We start from the raw sequence: 22,823 nt of genomic DNA, 5'->3' as shown, positions 1-22,823 counted from the left end.
GCTCTTTTAGTACAAAATTTATACTGGACATAAAGTGAAATTTTAATTTTTCACGCATAGCAAATTAACTCACCATAGATACCAGGACTTAATTTATTATATATACGCCAAACGCGCGTTACGTTTACAAAAGACTCATCATTGACGTTCGAATCCAAAAAAGTTAAAAAGGCCAAATAAAGTACGAAGTGTTATACGACTGTTACCTTGAAAAAAGCTTAGTACAATCTTCATTTTAACAAAGTATAAGAAAATTAAGTCATTTTTTTTCTATATCCCTGAAATACTTTAAATCATTTGAGTTTTCATAATTCCTGATGACTTTCCAGTGCTACGTGTATCAGTAAATGGTAACTCATGGTTAAAAATCATTTTTTTTAATGTACATACATGTACATGTAGTATATGTATTATATTTACCATATGTCATCAAAGTGGAACATATCAGATATCCTGATGACTACTACATTAGTGCTTTTTCATTACACGAAACTTTGAATGGTGTTTTTTTTCTGTGTGATAGAACACAAATACTGCACTTAATGAGTTTGCGTCCGAAGAGTGCAAAACGTAGTACATTCGTTGTGGGCTGGTTTTACGACCTCAAAACTACTGAAGACAAACATTACATATTAATAAAAAAAACAGGTCTTGAGTTATCTATCCATGCTACAGATATTTTCTAAAACAAATATGTACCATAATTTTAAAAATGCAAATTTGAATACACCTCAAACAAGGAGAAACATTTACGAGCTCAACACATTACAAAAGACAAACTCCGTTAATATGATAGATAAAAAAAAAAAAAAATATATGGAGTATTCTTTTTGACCGGAATTGTGATTATAAATGTAGACATGTATCTTAAAGTAGTCTTTTAGCGAGTTATTTGTACTCAATGTGTCGAACTAAACATATGATCGTTAATAATTTATTTCGACACAGTTGACTTTGATATGATCATTTGCAATGACCCATATATCTATCATGTATCTTAAAGTAGTCTTTTAGCGAGTTATTTGTACTCAATGTGTCGAACTAAACATATGATCGTTAATAATTTATTTCGACACAGTTGACTTTGATATGATCATTTGCAATGACCCATATATCTATCATCAAGTCTAAGTAATTAAAAGATTATAATTTAATACGCAAAACACGCGTTTCGGCTACATTAGATTCACCAGTGACGCTCAGATCAAATAAGTCACATCAGTTACGAAACATTTATGTAGATTACTTATTCAAACACAGTTACGTTATGAGTTGTCATGGTTTGTCCTGCATCAATTTTCAAATCTAAATATATGAAGGTAATTAATCAACAAAGGAATAACTGTTTACATATGTTTTTATTGTTATTTAGAGTTTTCTGTCAGGAAATACAGTGAAACGGGACACACTGTTATATTCATCCAAAAAAGAAGCCATTGCCGACTACGTTTGCATAAAAATTTGTAAAAAATGAAACACATACATATATGACAAATTATACGGAATGGCATGCATACACATATTCTAACAGATACAAAATGGCGCACATATATAAACCTTCAATGAGGTACAGAATGGTCTATACATAGGAATCTTCTATGAGCAACAAAATGGCATGCACACAAATCTTCCATCAGTTCTGAATCGACGCACAAATAAATCTTTAATGAGGTGCGCAAAAACATCGTCAGGCAGTACGATACGATCCACATATAAACCTTCCATGTGGTACGAAATTGTCTACATATAAATCTTCCATAAGCATGATGAAGTACGAAATATCACACATATAAGAAATGTTGCACATAAATATATTCCATGAGGTACAAAAGTCGCATATATAAATCTGTTATAAAGTACAAAATGTCGCACATATAAATCGTCTGGGAGGTACGAAATGTTCTATATGTAAATATTCAATAAGTTATGCAATGGGCTATATATAGATATTCTAAGAGGTGCGAAAAATGTATACCTAAATCTTCCACCATGACAAAAACAGACTTCGTCTTGATATCTCTATTAACATAAGCTATTTGATAGATACTACGTCCTATTACATTACACTCGTCTTCTGTAGGACTCCAAACTGATTGGTTAATGGTCACATTTCAATTTTTTTACTCTTATCTATAGAGGGATAGGCAAAACAAATTATCCGACTTTAAATCACCTTGCCATTTACAGGCGCTAATAAAGGGAGATTTTTTTTATATCTGTCACAAGGAATGTCAAATCAAAAATTAATATATAAATATCTAGAATGTTTAATTTTGCCAAAACCATTAATTACTGATTACAAAATTAGATATCAAACGTCTACACTGTTTGAATTTGACTGCAATTAATGAAGTAAATAATTCCGCAAGTTTCTACGAATATTTTTTTTTTTTACGTTAATTGCCTAACTAACCGTGCATAGCAATTAAAATTTGTATATGGGGTCCAAATAATTGGTTCATGCTTTTCTCTGACTGTTGATGACTTCTTTATACTTAATCCATGTGATATTGGATTTACACTTATTGATAGTGTACCCTTAGTAACATGCTTGTTTTAATAATCTAATCAAATTTTCAATATTATTAAAAAATTAAAAAATATGGTATGTACTCATTTTTCAATTCTGTTATTTTATATCGCATTAACGACAGATGTCCGATAGAAAATGATAAGAAGCTTTATAACTTTCATGCGTTTTAATCATATATATATATATATATATAGGAAGATGTGGTGTGAGTGTCAATGAGACAAATCTCCATCCAAATAACAATTTTAAAAGTAAACCATTAAAGGTCAATGTACGGCCTTCAATACGGACCTTTGGCTCACACGAACAACAAGCTATAAAGGGGCCAAAAATCACTAGTGAAAAAACATTCAAACGGGAAAACCAACGGTCTAATCTATATAAAAAACGAGAAACGAGAAATATGTATAAATTACATAATCAAACAACAACTAGTGTACATCAGATTTATGACTTAGGACAGGTGCAAACATTTGCAGCGGGATTAAACGTTTTATGTATGTTTGCCTTTACCAGGTATATTTATAGCAGAATATTTGAAAGCCACTAATTTGTAAAAATCGAAAGGTTTGACAAGCTAGATAACCATTTAAATTTACCTGAACTAATAGCCAGATACATTTAAGGTTAACTTTGGCTGAGGGAGTTGAAATCTCAGTTTTTGTATTGCTTATAGATTTGTAAACGATCCATTCAAAAATGTTTCTTATAAACCATGTCAGTTCAAAATTACTGACTATTAAGGTAATGACTCCTTCAGAGACAAGCAGCAGTATCGATTTGGTGCTGTAAAATTGAAACAAAACACACTATAAAGATGTGATAGGTGCTTTGCGCTTTCTATATTTGCACTCATCAGGAACGATGAAAGCCAAATACTTGAAAGTCAAGTTATATTTAATCACCTAAATATTAAATGAGCTATATACCTGATATAGTGAAAAAGGTCCCTTTCATTCTCGTTTTCGGTAGGGCTTTTTTGTTGTGTTTTTTTCCTTGTACTATTTTGACAAGAGCACCTATTTCAACGTTTTCAAATTATGTGACATTATTTCGCTAGTTCTAGAATTGTAAAAATTGAGAACTTTAATTTGAAATTGAGATATTCTTTTCCCCAAATCAAAAGTGCTAGATTTCCTTATTATAAAGAAATTATTTTCTGAATGTGAGGATTGAGAAATACTTTTAAATTTGATTTAATAAGTAACGTATTTTTATACATTATTTGAAAGTTTAAGTATGTCTGTTTAATCACGGTTTATGTCTTCGCTGTGTTGGTTCATGGTATGGCCTATCCATTTCACAGAAAACAGTACCGTTTGGCGTCATTCATTATTTTTATCGTACGTTCATGTTCAACGGTTTCATTGGTTAAAAAATGATACTTGTATTCGAACAAATGAAATGGTCAATCTCTAGAAAACGAATAATTTCCTCCACATTTCGAACTCCAACTATGATATGACAGATATTTTATCAGAACTATTATTCAAAAAGCAAAGAGTTATAGTTATATGCGTGTAAATTCTATATTTATGAATCAAAATTCAATACAGACAAATACCTGTTAGAACATTGGAAGTAATGTAAAAAAAAAATGAGCACAGGCACGTATATTACACCACTAGAAATTGCAATTTTATTGAACATATTGAATTTTTTTATAGTTGTTAAACATCATGGTTAAAATGATAGCATTATATATATTGTAAAACAAAAAAAGTCCATTACTTTCCTTTTTAACATTTCATACCTCACACTTCACTAATCAACGTAGTTTTCATCAGATAATTTTCTGTTTTTATATCTCATTCATTAAAACTACTGCGTATGACATATAACACTTCCTGAATGTTACTACATTAATCAGATTTATCTAAAATGGATACTTTGAGGACAAGTGAATGTTCTTTATTATATATTTTATGTTTTTACACAACCCTGATTAATACAGCAGGTAATATTATTAGTTTTAAAACATATGTATCCTTCGATTGAGTTTTTTTTTTATTTATTTTTTTGTTACGTATATAATTTATATTTCACACTATAACTTCTACTGCAAATGATTTTTCTTTCTAACTTTTAATTTGTCAAATACAGAGATTGCCAGCTAACGAAGATCGAAGTTGTAATATACGTGATTTTTTGCTTAATTAAGCGTAAATGCTGATGCATCGTCAATATCATACATAGGTGTAATACCACCATTGAATTTCCCCTATTAGTCTTTGTTGAATTTTTCAAAAGAGGTGCAGAATTTATCTTTGTTTCAAATAAAGAAAATACTTGGCATAAGTAAAGATCTATCCTGTCAAGTACTATAGAAATTTTTTCACATAACATGGCATTGCATATAAAAAAAATAACCATCATTGGAAGTTAACCAATCAAATGTATCCCCTTATGCAACCTGTGTACAAAATTAAGGAACCATGTTACCACAACTTAATAAACAAAATATTTTATAGAAACCAAAATTTAAAAAAAAAATGAGGGTGCGTTGAAATGCCCAAGAAATATGATTATGACACAGAAATATTTTACTGCAGTAAAATGTAGAATTAGTAACCTACAACTGTAAAGTTAAAGGGATTATTTTTTTCGACCTTTTTTCGAATACAACTGGATATGACGAACCATGATTTGGTGGTATTACACCTTTGATTTTGTTTTAAAAAAAACAGCCCGAAAAAAAAAGATACGTAGTATACAGTTGGAAATACTAACACGGCCACCAATCCAACTTAGTCATACACATATGATATGAAAACAAGTGCGTTAATCCTACTTCCGAGTATGCAGTAGGAGTAATAAACAATAAAAAATTGCTTTACATTCACAGGGTAAGTCATCTATTTATATCATAAGCTTTATATTTTTCAAAAAACCGAAAATGTCATTCGACCCTTTATTTTGTTTTCCTTCGTGTGTTGTCACAACCTTGTTGTTCATTGAGTAGTATTTTTACTACAGCTGTTCTCCCGGTGAATAACGATACAATATGCACGAAACTCTTACCGCGTTGGAAAATTCAAAACAGAAAGTCATATTACTGACTAGGTACATGCAATTTTGATGGTTTATACCTTTAATTTTATAGCTAGCAATTAGTTACAGTTAGTGTTTAATTTTTCTTATATTATCTATAATTTCAGAATATGTAACGAAGATACGTTATTCAGATGAATATACAGCAAACATCTCATGTCGGAATAAATCTCAAATACAAATAAAGAACATTGATGTTCAGGAAGAGGAATCAATCTGTCGCAAAAACACATGTTATTTAAATTTCATTGATAAACATTCTATACAAGATAATTGTAATGGCGAAAATTCCTGTTTGATTGATTCTAACTTTACTTCAACTTGTTTACGGGATGAGTTTAGATACATGAACTTGTCATACACATGTTGACACGGTATGTAGTTGTTGTATTAATAATATTTGTTTCTCCGTTTTTTATATTAAATATCAGATTAACGTAGGGAACATAGTAAGTATTGGTTAAGTTTTTGTATTTCAATGTATGAAGGATTTATATTATCATTAATGGATTTTCAAACTTTTACATTGTTATCTTTCGACAACTTTTTTACAGAAACACAGAAACATTTAGGTATATGAAATAAATGCATCTGTGTTTAAGTAAGACAAGCTAAACGCATCACCATAATAACCATTCGTAAAAAAAAGGACAACTCTGTATTGTTCAATTGCATGTTCATAAACAATCTTGAGAGTGTACAGTATTATGTCATTCCTTTCAAGGTTGAACAGTTTCAAAAGTAAAGAAAATTAGAAATCTTTATTCAAATATCTTGTCTTTTTAATTTAGTATTATCCTTTATGTTTGCTTTTCTTTGTTCTAGCATTTAAACGCACACAATACTCCAATTTACTAGACGTTGTTTTTGTGTTTTTTATTTGTCACTCAAAAGAAATATTCATAAATTATCAAATTGCAAAGGGCAATAATCAAAATTGGACGTCACTAACCGAAGGTGTTCATATAACATGCTTTTAGTTTAAGTTGATTAGTCAAATCTTAATAGGCGAGTGTAAATTTGAAAAAGACGTCTAGTTAAGGACTTTAATGCACCCACCTAACACACGGCTAATTTCTTTTTAAATGAAAGAATAATCATTTACATGTAACTTTGTTTTTTGCCCGGTCGTCACAAAATCGTACGGTTTTTGTAAAATTGACGTTTATTTCAAAAATTAGTTGAAAATTATAAAATTACGAAATATTTTTCAAGCAAAAGAAATTTGTTGTATCTCTTCGTTTGGACAAATCATTCTGTACAATTTTCGTGAAAATCCATGAAGTTGTAGATGAACGGAAACTGGAACTGTAGAATGTATTGGAAAAAAATTAGTCAATTAGTCAGAAAAATATAAAAAAAATATAGAAAAATCATTTTCAATTTTAGCTCTTGATCTAGATCTTGATCCTTAAAAGCTACAAATAAACTCATCATAGATACCATAATTGAAATTTTATATTTACGCCAGGACGCTCGTGTCGTCTACATAAGACTCATTATAGGCGAGTGTAATATTTGAAAAAGACGTCTAGTTAAGGACTTTAATGCACCCACCTAACACACGGCTAATTTTTTTTTAAATGAAAGAATAATGATTTAACTTTGATTTTTGCCCGGTCGTCACAAAATCGTACGGTGCAGTTTTTGTAAAATTGACGTTTATTTCAGAAATTAGTTGAAAATTATAAAATTACGACATTTTTTTCAAGCAAAAGAAATTAGTCGTATCTCTTCTTTTAGACATAATAACTAATTGAATTAGATTCTTAAAATAATGAAATACAATATTTACAACTATAAGCCCGCATGCTTTTGCATTCCTTCTAAATATTTGACATTTTGTACGAAAATTTTCATAATCCTGACATTTTCGGATCTACAATTATTTCTTTATTATATGCTTTTGCACTCTATCCGTTTTAGAACACACCTAGTTACTTATCAGTTTTCTTTTTTTTATTAAAGATCAAGACCTTATCTGTAATTTTATGATGTTGGGTAAAATAACTATAGTTTCCGGAATCCCTTATCTATTTCGTTATCGTTTTTTTACTGAATATATAAGTCGATTTCCGTGTACTTAATAGTGCTATTAGAGTACGATAAATCATATTTAAACGGTTCTATTTCTATCTTTAATTTCAGTGTAGCTTAAATAAATATAAAATCGTCCGAAATTAAGATCAAATCAAAGTAAAACATAGTTTTTGATTTCTGTAGAATTCACCCCTTTTTAAATATGGAATCATATCGGAAAATTGTCGAAAATCTTCCGAGTCGGGTCAAATTTTCAAAGTCCAGTCTTCCTATGCTAAAAAGCAAAAACTATCCATTGATTGACACAAATGCATAGTCTGTCATGTATTTACTACATAGAAACTATGTAGATAAACACTTAGATGAAGATACAGTTGCATTGCCGCAGTGGGAAAACGAAAAGATGAAGACTGGTAGCAGTGGCGGATCCAGAATTTTTCATAAGTGGAGGCCAACTGACTGACCTAAGAGGGGGCCCGCTCCAGTTACGCTTCAGTGATTCCCTATATAAGCAACCACTTTTTTTCCAAAAAAGAGGGGCCCGGCCCCCTGCCCCCCCCCCTAAATCCGCCTATGGGTCGATGAATTTGAAAAAAATGAAAACATCCCACTTTATTTGAAAATACAAAATATCATAAGAATTTCTATAAATATTTCAAAAGTAAGTTTTTGTCTGTGCAAAGACTTTGTACTACATGTACCAATTCTACCGACCAGTCTCTTCTCACATATCAACGAGGGCAGTATATCTAAAACTCATTCTGATTTTTCTGTTTGTATATTTTGCAAATGTATAAAGCCTATAAGCAAGTTACACAACTTCATTAGGTATCCTCGGAGAAGCAAACTCAATCTGTATTGAGTGTTACTACATATATCTCCTACAATGATATGATTTACAAAATTACTCATGATAATTTTGTATTTGTTTGGGTTATAACTATTTTGATATGAGCGTCACTGATGAGTCTTATGTAGACGAAACCGCGTCTGGCGTACTAAGTTATAATCCTGGTACCTTTGATAACTATTTACTATTAAATCTTCATACCATCGAGCTTGCATTGCTCAATATTTGATACAAAATTTTAAATGAGAAAGTATAGAGCTATTTAATTCTGAGCATAAAACAGCTTTTACTAACATTTCGACGATTAAAGATGACGTGCCTGTACACAAGGAAGTAGTCTGGTTAACAACTTTACTGATTACTTGATCAGTTAACCGGGCTTAATTTCTGCCCGAGGATTGCTGCCGAGAAAACTACACAGCATATTATCAGCTTCAAAAAAACAAAAAAATGTTAATTTATAGGTATATGTATACAGCCTCAACAGGACCAAGGTAAATCAAATACTGTATACAGTATCTGTATAATGTTGTCTTATGCCGTAATGACGGAAAAATACGCGTTTAAAACAACTGTGATATATAGTCTGTCAATTTTAAAGATCTAAGCAGTAACTGCGAAACTGGTTGCAAGAACTTTATGCAGCTACTAGTATTTAACAGAAGCAGATATAGGGTAAAGTTGTAATTCAATCAGAAGACATTTCACTGGACTATTCAATTGAAATTATGCCACCTGCTTTAAAAATATTTCTGTATTGTCTTTTGGATGATGGCGCATCTGCGGCAGTCAATAAAGCGTACAATATTCCTATTGACAAAGTTCTTAGATGTATGGCTTTAGTAGAATATATATTATCTATGATTTTTTTTACTCTATTTCATTTATGTTTATCATTACAAATGCACCGTATTTATAGACACACCTTTGATAACTATTAAACAAGTTTGACTGATCAGGAGATTAGAAAAATTGAAAATGGGGCATGCATTCTACATGGCATTTTTTTTCTTCTGGGGGTCAAATTTTATCTAAGACAACGTCGACTTAACAACAGAAACCATAAATTCTCCGTATGACTTTCGTTGGCTAAAAGGCAACATCGGTCCGGTATGATGTCATCCAACTTTCTACAAGATTTGATCTGTTCACGCATTGGTATAGGTAAAACAAATGTATAGGGGGAGGGTTGAAATTTCCAAAAACATGTTTAACCCACTACGCAATTTTGCGCCTGTCCCAAGACAGGTGCCTCTGGCCTTTCTTAGTTTTGTATGATTTTTTATTTTAACTTCTTGAGTATATTTCGAAGCTTAGTATGACGTCCATTACCATTTCAAACTAGTACCTTTTTGTTTAGGGGCCAGCTGAAGAATGACTCCGGGTTTTGAAGTTTCTTGCTGCAATGATGACCCATTTGGTGGTCTTCGTTGCCAGCTTTTTGAACGGGCTGGTGTCTCTTTGACAAATCCCTGATGGCCATTCCCAATTTTTAATTAAAACTGTATATAGTATATTGTATTTCCGCTTTGAGCAAAACCTCTGCTGTACTGATATATACCCATGCCAAGGAAGTTGTCTTTGTATAGATATGTTGACCGATAAGAATGATGACAAGTTAAAATGAAGCTATAATATTCCGATATCGCATTATTCCGACACCTACATGGTCGAACATCCCATTGGTTCGACATTTCGATCATTAAGGTTATACGCTAACGGGATTTTAACATAAGAAAGCCAAATAAAAGGTTCAATATTAGGATGACCTTGTTCTCCCTTTTGAAGCGGTGAAACATGATATAAAAAAGTAGCCGAACGTCATCACTAGGATAATTTTAAAAAAGTACAAACTACTTTGTCAAGTGTTGTTTGATTAATTAGATATCTCAAGATACACGGCGGTCGACTAAAGTAAAATCAAACACAGTTTGACGTACAATGAGTGATCATGTTTTCCATGTGATGTTTTATATTAAAATTGTCAATGTGTTGATATAAATATACTAGTAGCACTTTACTCATTTTAGTAATGTTAGTTAGTACTCTTATCATATCTGATTTAGTGATGTAAATGGAATTGCGGTATGATCCAGACTCAACATATTGCACTACAATAGTAAAAAAAAATCGGCCCTATGGTTGTCTCATCTTGAAGCAGTTGGAAGGCTTTAAAACTAACAGGAGACCATACGCTTCCTCAATTGTATTGTACAGCTCATCATGGGACTTTTGTAAACAATTAAAAATACGTCATATGTTATATTTTCCTTCGGAATATTTATATCAAATTTGAAGATACATGTTTGTAAATACGTGTAATCAAATGATATGGAGGTATTATAAGATTTAGATAATGTAAGGGCGACTATATATACCTTTGTGTGACTTAATGATTGATTTTTAAAGACTCCGAGAAAAAACGTTACGTAACATGCTTTACCGTTAAAATCAACTAAATTAATTAATACTATGATAGAATTATATTTTCCAAACAGTAATACAGCATTTCTATAAAATTGTTTCGTTTTTGCATTTGTTTTGACTCGATTTTTCCACTGGAAGTATCCGAGAATTTAAATTGCAGCCATGACCTTTAACCTCGATTTAAAAAAAAAATGCACCATAATTTCTTTTGACGACCGGGATATTTAAAAACTGCACATTCTTAGCTTTCCGGTGATATATAATTTAGAAGTGTGTTAGGTAGGTGCATTAAAAATGTAAATGTGGCTCTCATATCACTCGCCTATAAGTCATTGTGTTAATTTTTTCTCTATATGTGTCACGAATAATCACAAATAATTATGTAAATGCTAACTATCAACCACATGACTGTCTTTTGTTCCCCCTTTCTTACATAATCGATCGATCACCATTATTTCAATCTATCCTTTTCTAATCTTAGTTTTCCTTTTTTTGTCAAAAACAAATAAATGAACGAATTTAGCCCGCCTCTGCCAATAAGAAAATTGATTAATACAACACACATATTTAAAAAGAAAGATGTAATGTTTGCAGTGAAATTAATTTTACTGTTTTGAATCCACTTGATCGCAACAGCATACTATGTTTCGGTATTGCATGCGCAGTAATTGAAAGCTGTGAAAATGTAATCCACTACCCCAAAAACAAAAATGCCCGACAACAACAAAACAAAAAAAGCAAAAATCAATTCCAAAGAATACATGATTGTATGATAGTGTTTGATACCTCCATTTTTATAAAAGACATTAATTCTATAAACGTTGCTGCTTCAATATCTCTACAAAATGAACATCTGGTGATGAAAACAATTGTTCAGTGTGAAGAAAATCTTAGTTCTCGTAATTTTTATTCCCTTTAACATCTGCATAAAATTTAATAATAAGAAAACCCAACTCTTCTTATATCAAAAGTTCCTCATTAAAGCATTTTGGCTTTTGTTTCCTAGAACAGAAGAGTTTTGATGTGTTGACATTGTAAAGGACCAAGGTAAATCAAATACTGTATACGGTATCTGTATAATGTTGTCTTATGCCGTAATGACGGAAAAATACCCGTTTAAAACAACTGTGATATATAGTCTGTCAATTTTAAAGATCTAAGCAGTGACTGCGAAACTGGTTGCAAGAACTTTATGCAGCTACTAGTATTTTACAGATTGAAGCAGATATAGGGTAAAGTTGTAATTCAATCAGAAGACATTTCACTGGACTATTCAATTGAAATTATGCCACCTGCTTTAAAAATATTTCTGTATTGTCTTTTGGATGATGGCGCATCTGCGGCAGTCAATAAAGCGTACAATATTCCTATTGACAAAGTTCTTAGATGTATGGCTTTAGTAGAATATATATTATCTATGATTTTTTTTTACTCTATTTCATTTATGTTTATCATTACAAATGCACCGTATTTATAGACACACCTTTGATAACTATTAAACAAGTTTGACTGATCAGGAGATTAGAAAAATTGAAAATGGGGCATGCATTCTACATGGCATTTTTTTTCTTCTGGTGGTCAAATCTTATCTAAGACAACGTCGACCTAACAACCGAAACCATAAATTCTCCGTATGACTTTCGTTGGCTAAAAGGCAACATCGGTCCGGTATGATGTCATCCAACTTTCTACAAGATTTGATCTGTTCACGCATTGGTATAGGTAAAACAAATGTATAGGGGGAGGGTTGAAATTTCCAAAAACATGTTTAACCCCGACGCAATTTTGCGCCTGTCCCAAGTCAGGTGCCTCTGGCCTTTCTTAGTTTTGTATGATTTTTTATTTTAACTTCTTGAGTATATTTCGAAGCTTAGTATGACGTCCATTACCATTTCAAACTAGTACCTTTTTGTTTAGGGGCCAGCTGAAGAATGACTCCGGGTTTTGAAGTTTCTTGCTGCAATGATGACCCATTTGGTGGTCTTCGTTGCCAGCTTTTTGAACGGGCTGGTGTCTCTTTGACAAATCCCTGATGGCCATTCCCAATTTTTAATTAAAACTGTATATAGTATATTGTATTTCCGCTTTGAGCAAAACCTCTGCTGTACTGATATATACCCATGCCAAGGAAGTTGTCTTTGTATAGATATGTTGACCGATAAGAAGGATGACAAGTTAAAATGAAGCTATAATATTGCGATATCGCATTATTCCGACACCTAAATGGTCGAACATCCCATTGGTTCGACGTTTCGATCATTTAGGTTATACGCTAACGGGATTTTAACATAAGAAAGCCAAATAAAAGGTTCAATATTAGGATGACCTTGTTCTCCCTTTTGAAGCGGTGAAACAAGATATAAAAAAGTAGCCGAACGTCATCACTAGGATAATTTTAAAAAAGTACAAACTACTTTGTCAAGTGTTGTTTGATTAATTAGATATCTCAAGATACACGGCGGTCGACTAAAGTAAAATCAAACACAGTTTGACGTACAATGAGTGATCATGTTTTCCATGTGATGTTTTATATTAAAATTGTCAATGTGTTGATATCAATATACTAGTAGCACTTTACTCATTTTAGTAATGTTAGTTAGTACTCTTATCATATCTGATTTAGTGATGTAAATGGAATTGCGGTATGATCCAGACTCAACATATTGCACTACAATAGTAAAAAAAATCAGCCCTATGGTTGTCTCATCTTGAAGCAGTTGGAAGGCTTTCAAACTAAAAGGAGACCAATTGTATTGTACAGCTCATCATGGGACTTTTGTAAACAATTGAAAATACGTCATATGTTATATTTTCCTTCGGAATATTTATATCAAATTTGAAGATACATGTTTGTAAATACGTGTTATCAAATGATATGGAGGTATTATAAGATTTAGATAATGTAAGGGCGACTATAGATACCTTTGTGTGACTTAATGATTGATTTTTAAAGACTCCGAGAGAAAACGTTACGTAACATGCTTTACCGTTAAAATCAACCAAAATTAATTAATACTATGATAGAATTATATTTTCCAAACAGTTTCCTAGAACAGAAGAGTTTTGATGTGTTGCCATTGTTTAAAAATTATCACATATCTGTTTGATATGCACTTGAAAAATAGGACTCCATTTGATAAAATATAACCGGATCATGATACATGTATTATTACGTATTGTATTCAACTAATTTCAGAAAACGGGACCGGTTTAAGTACTTTTGAGGATGATTTGGGAGTATGGACTATCACACCATCAAATAATGTGAAATGGGAACGTCAAAATCGTATTGAAGACCATACAAGAGTAAGCCATGGTAAGTAAAATGTGTATATATATTTCCATCTTCATCAATATTGTAAGAAAGCACATCAATGACATCGTTTGTATACGACCTCGGTTTTCATATAATTCATGTTATTTTCGTTCAGATTCAACTTCTTAAAAGAAATTACACATAAAATCGCTTATCGTACAACTAAAAACGTATGTGTTTTAGTTATAAATGAGAAATGATTGTACATGTAGATGCATGCATTTTAGTATTCTGTAAATGCTGTTTTTTTTTTTTTTCTTCAGGTCAAAAAGGTTATACCATTAATGCTATAACCTATAATAATACAGCTGGTACAGCACGCATAATTACTGATAATACATTCATGAGACCAATATGTTTGTCATTTTGGTACCAATATCTTACCATTGGTGTGGTTATGGATTGCGTTTTCAATATATATCACACTTCTGACAGTTAAGAGACACTACTTTTTAGTGAGAACGGAACTTCTATAGATCTCGGGAAATGGTACAATATATCTGTAGATGTAAATGGAATAGGTCCATTCAAGATAATCTTAGAAGCAGCCTTTTACAATAATAAAAGTAAAACAGTAGAAGCTATATCGGTAGATGATACATCGATAGCGTATAGGCCTTGCAAAGGTAAACATGGTAAATATTTGATACTATTCATCTACAAAAATACGTACATCACGTCTGGGTTCATTTTATCTTCTACATTAAAGGAATAAGACTTTTCGGAGATTTTTTTTTGTGAAAACTGCATATTTGAATAGTATAGTTTCCTTTGCTATTTTTGGTTCCCGTCGATAACTAAATGCAATTATCAAAACGGATGTGCTTGATAGATTTTAAAAGAAATCATGAAGCATTATGATTTGAACATGATTCATATGTGAGTGGTTTACACCTTTCTACAGTACTGGAGGCAATCCTGCTTTTTAAGCAATGTTATGTTGGTTTTTTTCACAGTTTCTCTGTAGTGTTTTGATAATATTGGCAACTAATATCATGGACAGACAATTTTCACACCTGGTGCCACGTTTAATACAACGTGTCACTTTAGAAATCGACGATGACCGTCCTCGTCAGTTTTTTTTTATCTTTAACTTGTCACTTTCGTAGCAATATATTACCACTTGTGTGGATATGGATTGCTTTTTCAATATATATCAATTTACTGTTTACAAATTTTTGAATGTTTTGAAATACTAAGGCTTTTCTATCTCAGTCATTGATTACGTTAGCTGTGTTGGGCAAAACTTTTAGGAATTTTGGTCCTCAATGCTCTTCAACTTCGTACTTTATTTGGTCTTTTTAACTTTTTTGGATTCGAACTGGTGGGTCTTTTGTAAAAGAATTACACTAGATTTATCCCTGGTATCTTTGATGAGTTTATTCACATTTCTGGCACTACAGAGACACTACTTTTTAGTGAGAACCGAACTTCTATAGATCCCAGGAAATGGTACAATATATCTGTAGATGTAAGAGGAATAGGTCCATTCAAGATAATTTTAGAAGCAGTCTTTAATAATAATAAAAGTAAAGCTGTAGAAGGCATTTTGGTAGATGATACATCGATAGCGTATCGGCATTGCAAAGGTAAATATGATTACAATCCATCAACACAAATACTATTATCAAGTCTGGATTAATGTTGTCCTCGACAGGAGTTGAAATGATAAAGAAAACGATTTTTTTTAAATATTTTTGTAAAAAAGGCATATTCAAATAGTACACTTTCCAGTGAATTTTTGTTTCCGTCGAGATCCAAATGCAACCATCAAAACTGCTTTTCTTGATATAAATCTTTTGAAGATTTGAATATGAATCATATGAATATTTTACAAGCAAACACTGCTCATCTTTTTAGAGCACTCGAGTTAATCCTGCTTTTAGACGATTGTTGTTGTATGTATTTTTTCACAGTCTTTCTCAGTATTGTTTTGTGAATTAATATTTGCAACTAATGTCATTGACAATTGTCACACCAAGTGTGACATTTTATAGAACATGTTTCAATAAGAATCGACGGTGACCGCGCTCGACAATCTTAAACTTATCTTAACCAAGAGTACCGATACCACAATATGTGATTATTTTCAATGTTAACGTTTTGTCAATTCACATATTATAAGTTACATATTGTGCTAGTGACCTAATACGATATACATATGGTCAGTAAAGTTCATATGAGGTGAGAGCGAAGCTCGAATTCCTTTATTGAATTTACTGAACCCATATATATCGTAAACTTAACTAAGGGTTTTGACTTTTGACACATTTTACAACAATTGCATCATACTGATTTAAGGTTTCATTACATTTATTAAGACAAGTTTTCAGGCTAACAAATTCTTTTTTTAAATCTTTTACCTCATTCATAAACTATATATTTAATTTGTTGTATCTTTGTAAAGGAGAGCAAATAGATACTACCTGCCAGGATATAAGTAAACCAGTAAGAATAGAATGTGAAACACAGTTCCTTGTAGGTGACATTAAATTATCACTAGAACCAGTATACAAAACCGATTGTCAAGAAGAAACTATTGAAACTGACTTAAACTACGTTTGCAGAAATAACTTTAAAAAATCGGAACAATGTTATTACAGTGTGTTTGAACGTAGAAACAAATCTGAAGACTGTTACGAGTGTATGAAAAATATTTCTGTAAAGTATTTGTGCATCGGTAAGTTTGTTATATTTGAACTAAAAAAGTGTCTTTCTTAAAACAAAAAGAAGAATTTCCAGCTATGTAATTGACGGAAGCTTAAACGTCGGTTAAATGTTAACAAATGCCTAAACAGAGAACTTTATACAGCTTAAGCTTAATACATCGCTAGCCGAAAAACTATTGAGACAATTTGTGAAATACACGAAACAGTAAACGAAACAAATTGCAACACCTTGATTTTTTAAAACTTGAATGATCAGTCTTTTATTTTGGATGGAATATGATAAAATATTTGTAAAATAATATTGAAACGTAGTTAATGATAACATTGGCTTTAAAACGATAAAAAAATGTATAAAACAAAACGTTTTATCTAATCAAAATTTTTATAACAAAATGAAGTGTTTTTGTACAAAAAATGCATTTTACTACTTTTTCTGTAGTCGAACTTTACAATGTCAGACATTTCAAAATTAATCTTAAGATGATTGTTCCAATCATGGTTTATCGTTATACGCCAAAGAATAAGTACTTTGTGCACAGCCTCCATTCAAACGGATAACAGCATCTCAACGTCTTCTAATTCCTGCCATATGTCGACTAATTTGTTGCTAAGCTAACAGCAACCATTCTTGGCGAAGGGTATTGTTTATTTCATGACTTGTTTGAACTGGGGTGTCCTTTAATGCACTTTACGCCGAATAGTGTCCCAGATATGCTCGATATGGTTCAAATTCGGGCTACGATTGGTTCAAGGAAGATAAACCGAATTCCATTGGAACAATGGATCTTCCTCCCCGACGCTAATTTCCTACTTTGGCGACCTCTGTACTATATTGGATACGGGCATCTGAGTGTTTTTTCGTAGGCAAAGGTCCCTGAAATGGTATTATCACAGGATAACCAGAAGCGATGAGGCGATCTCGAACAGTTCTTGTTTAAAGGCTCCTGTATGGTCATCATTCTCTTTTTAGGATTTTATTGTTTGTAATGGGTTTCCTTCTGACCAACCTTCATTATGCTTTATTTTCCCTAGCAGATGTTATAGGGGGTCTTCTTGACCTCGAAAGGTCTTTAACATCGTTTCTTGCAAAATTTTTATTCTCAAAACGACTAATAGTGGAATGGTGATGACCAACAATACGTGCAATTATCACAGCGACATACCTGCTTCACTCATGCTGGATATTTGCCATCTTGCTGCAGTTATGAGTTGTGGATGACTAATAACAAGGTGTCAATAACATAAATTTATAAACTTGGTTATTTTAAGTAATGAAAACAATGAGGATAAAAACATCTGTTTAAGGGTTTACGAGTACAGTAGCTGCATGTACAGATAAGAACTGATAGAGTCGATATTTATTGACTAAACTTAGGTGATATTTTAATAATGTTTACATAGTTCTATTTCAACAAATTATTAAACAAAAAAAATAGAAAGTGTTTTTTTAATTTGAATTTCAATTTGGTGTTTTTTTTTCCTTGTGTATATATATACTAGTAACTATATGATTGTATTTGTATTAACTTTTGTCATGGTAACATGAGCAGGGATTTATTACATGTATGTTAGCTAGAATTAGGGATAATGCCGTCAATTAACATCACTTAAAAGTAGATGAAAACGTTTCTCAAAAATTTATTGCATACCGATAACGAGATTTGGTATGGTTGCTGATGAGACTATCTGCAAAGACAAAAAATGATCAGACAGGTCACTTGCATTCTTTTAACATGAACAAGACTTATGCAGCATATTGAGTAGTGTATTGATCTATGTATTCGCAGGTATAACAGAAGAAACAGAGAAAACATCCATTGGGTCATCTACCACATATGATAGCATTGGTAGTTTATTTACTTCTTTGACATACTTTATTGAATTTAACGTATACTGCATACACATGAATTAATTTTGTTTTGTTTATGTTACCTGCATAATGAGGTAGATGGCTGATTGGTTGAAAATAATCATAAATCAAGTGTTCTCCTTGATATTCATATGTATATGGAGGCACAATAATCACTGGTTATGGACAAATCGAGTATAGGGATGCTGTATAAGTGTAGGGTATCATTTGTTAACAGAGACATAGCGACCAATCTTAGAAAAAATAGAGCTATGACTTCGCTACCTGCCTTTCGAAAATTAAAAGGCAGTTAAAACATAAGAAGCCACCAAGAAAATAATTCGAGAAACACAAATTTAAATCAAATTTCTTTGTTCATCTAAAGTTATCTAGATGTTCATTATGACTGAACTTGTATATATATTTGTTTATGGGCCAGCTGAATGACGGCTCCGGATGCGGGAATTTCTTGGTGCATTGAAGACCTGTTGATGACCTTCTGCTGTTGTCTGTTTTATGGTCGGGTTGTTGTCTCTTTGACACACTCTCCATTTCGATTCGCAATTTTATTATCTAACTGAAAAGGACAATGTGAATTTGAGATACATACACAGATCATACAATTTCAAATTAAAACTAGTTCAAAACACAAGACATTAAGACATTAAGTCGAAACTATTGATAACTTGTTGACATAGATGGTTCTTATACATCATTCCTGATAATGGCAAATCAAGTTAATCGCCTAGAAAGCTTAAAATGTATTCAGTTTTTATCATATCATATATGTTTTAGTTACAAGGTTTGTTTATTCATTTCAGGATTAGCAGCTGGCGTTAGCGGAGGCGTACTACTTACAATCATAGCTATCATTGTTATATTAAGTTTAAGAGGGTAAAATAGTTTTTTTCTTTTGTATATTTTTATTTACAATTCATTGCAATACCTAATATGAATCTAATTATACCAGTCTAAATCTATATTTTAGATATGAGTACATTTATTACAAAATACTCAAATTGTTACGTTATTACATGTGTTTTAAACTGGGCTCAATCTTATATACTGTGTATTTGTTTTTTTACTTGAGACCCATTATTATCATGTTAAAGATGCTTGAATAACTGAACTCTTAATTTGTTTCTTTGAAGAAATATCAGTAGACATTGAGCAATAATGAAAATTGAGAAAACATATTCAGTGAACATGATGCAATTTTTAAGACAAGAAATGGAACTTTGTTTTCATCAAAGGAATACACGCTTACTGTGGTTCTCCAATGTGATAGTTTTTAATCTCTGACAAGTTGCTTATCGTTTTTACGATAGTTATACCGCTTAAAAATGCACCAAAACAAACATGAAAAACAAATTGTTAGTGATCTCACACCCATATTCTTGTCGAAGCATAAACATAAGTAGATGATGTATGATTGCCAATGAGACAACTAGTTCAAATAAAACGGATGACAACATCTATAGGTAATCGTAAAGGCAATCATACTGCCTTCAATAATGAGAAACACACTATATCATATAGTCAGTAAAAATCAAATATTACAGACATGAACCAACGACAACCAGTGATATGCAGGCTCTTAAACAACGAAATAGAACTAAGGACATATCTGAGAATACTCACTTGTATTGGATTTGTTTAAACTATACCAAAGATTAACATGAGATATATCTCATGAAAACTGAATTATCCCTGGGTTCGAAATGTTATATTGAGTTCATCCTTGCACCACTTTTTATTTAAGTATGTTCTTCAAAATAGAATAATTGCAATATAATTAACAAACCTTACTATGAATTTAAATAATATTTGAAAATAATGGGTTTTCAGTTTATTAACATCTCTTTATTTATTTAAATATTTCACACAGATACTGGGTTACTATGTTCATATATCTTCAAATGATAAAAAAGGAGGTATAAAAAGAGACATATAATAAAAAAGAAATATATAATTTCATTTTAGTTGAAAAAGTAAGGAGCAATTTGTTTATTAACATAAAATTGACTTTTCTTTTTTATAAATTTGTCAGTGTTAATCCAATAACTCAGCCTTTGAATCGCCCTGTGTGGGAAACTCTGTTAAAAATCCTTTTATTTCAGGTCAAATAGCTGTGATTGTGTGGCGAAAAATATTACGTCCTTCAGGAGATATGGACAAGAAAGTAGAATTACAGAAACTGGTGTCTATGAATGTTCAAATATTTCCTCGAGATTATCTGACCACGCTTATGACTCGTTTGAATGCGCAAATTATTACAACATGAAAAATGTTCCTAATTCCTCTTAAATTGAACATAATTGAAAAAACAAATCAATAAATCAATCATAAGGAAGTTGAGCCACCGCTTCCTGCAACCTCATCTAACTTTCACATACTTATTTTATGTATTTGGTAGAATTATCATTGTAATAAAAGAAACTTTTCAAGTTCAAACTGTAATATGAAATGAAACCTGCGAGTCAATGTAAAGGCAATGGTACAATACACAAGCGATTCGATTTTAGAAACATAGGGTTGTCATAAAAATGATGTCTTACCATCGTTTAATGATATTCATAATTTGATCAGTAAATAGTTTTGGAAAATCTCCTTAGACATGTTGATGTCGAATTTTATGGATTGTTCATTTTTTGGTCAATTTTAAATCGTAAGGAAATAAGGTTATGTGATGCAAAGATGTCATATGATATATAAGAAAGTCTAATATACCAAAACAAAGAATGATCCTCATAGTTCGTACACCCAGTTGGAATATAATAACCAAGACACAACACAAACAATGTAAGATGGATCCGGTGGGTCATAAAAAAGGATTTCCTTCCAATCATACATAACACGCCATGGAAATACAGATTCAGTCAAAACATCTCGATCAGACCAGTAATGTGATATTTTAAACGTGCTATGGTAATATTTCATTATTTCTATTTAGAACTTCAGACTAATTGTTCAGGATCATTGAATATTGAACTGATTCCTTCGAAGATTTTGTAGTCTACCAGCAGCGGTATCGAACCAATGCTGTTAACATTGAAAACAGCATGTTACAATTGCTATATGTCGCACTTTTCTAGATTTGCACTTTTCAAAAATTATTAATGTCAATATCTAAAGGCCAAGGATTTTAAAATAAACAAGTTACGAGCTTTACAATGAAAAGGAACTGTATACCTCATCGTATTCTGTGTTCTTTTCAGGATTGTTCTCTTTTGACAAATCTTATCTTCAGTCACGGTCACATAAATGTGTTTGGCTATTTTGGTTTCAAACATTAAATATTGAGTCTATCAAACTTTACTCCTGTTCTATTTTTGGTACTGTTGACTGCCTTAAATGTTCAAATAATGAACGTTCAATTTAATAACATGTTCATGATTATCTTATTGATTCACAATGAATAAAAAATCATATTGTGACCTACATGTATTAATATTCGTTTTCGTGATACATGTACATGCTCAGTTCTTAAAACTTTTAAACATTGATGCATATCTTTTACTCTTTAGAATATAAAACTGATAAAATATTCTTATATTATATTGAATAACATTTACATACCTCACAAGCAGCTCCGGGGGAACAATGTAATCATATCCTGATTATCTGTTTGAAAAAATGTATTGCTATTGAAACAGGTAAAAGAAGATCATTCTGAATATTTCAATCGATTCAATTAAAATTATTGAAAAAAAATCCCATTTCCGCGATAGAAATGTCAGTTCCAGTAGAAAAGAAACCTATAGCACCACCTCTTTCCATAAACTAAATTGGTACAACAAAATACTTACAGTGTGTCTTCTATTTTACATACACCGTTATTGGATGGTATTAATTCATTTTTGTCTTTTGGTCGGTAAAATAGGATGCTAAATTTTTTGAAATCTTTATGAAAAATAATATGTTTTTGCCATAATATATTATTATAAACCATTACTTTTTATGTGGAGATGCAGAAAAAGAGAATTCGCCTTCATTAAGCTGTACTTGATCATTTACCGATAGAAAATATGCCCGTATTAACACAGCTAATATTCCATTACCTTTTATATCGATTATCAACTTCTATT

At 31.5% G+C, this 22,823-nt stretch overlaps 1 protein-coding gene across 1 annotated transcript; it reads left to right on the top strand.

Annotated features, from left to right (window-relative positions):
- Nucleotides 1–12,574: 12,574 nt before the first annotated feature.
- LOC134726477 (uncharacterized) lies at nucleotides 12,575–21,111 on the top strand. Its single transcript, XM_063590882.1, has 7 exons — nucleotides 12,575–12,623; nucleotides 14,098–14,217; nucleotides 14,658–14,843; nucleotides 16,625–16,897; nucleotides 18,674–18,733; nucleotides 19,557–19,629; nucleotides 20,856–21,111. Exons 1-7 carry the CDS (start codon nucleotides 12,575–12,577, stop codon nucleotides 21,040–21,042), a joined length of 948 nt encoding a protein of 315 aa, XP_063446952.1. The 3' UTR covers nucleotides 21,043–21,111.
- The last annotated feature ends 1,712 nt before the right edge of the window (nucleotides 21,112–22,823 follow it).

Source organism: Mytilus trossulus, chromosome 7 (genome assembly GCF_036588685.1).
Source record: "Mytilus trossulus isolate FHL-02 chromosome 7, PNRI_Mtr1.1.1.hap1, whole genome shotgun sequence".
NCBI classification, from domain to species: Eukaryota; Metazoa; Mollusca; class Bivalvia; order Mytilida; family Mytilidae; genus Mytilus; species Mytilus trossulus.
Note: the sequence above shows the minus strand (reverse complement) of the source record. Positions and strands in the feature narration are given on the sequence as shown.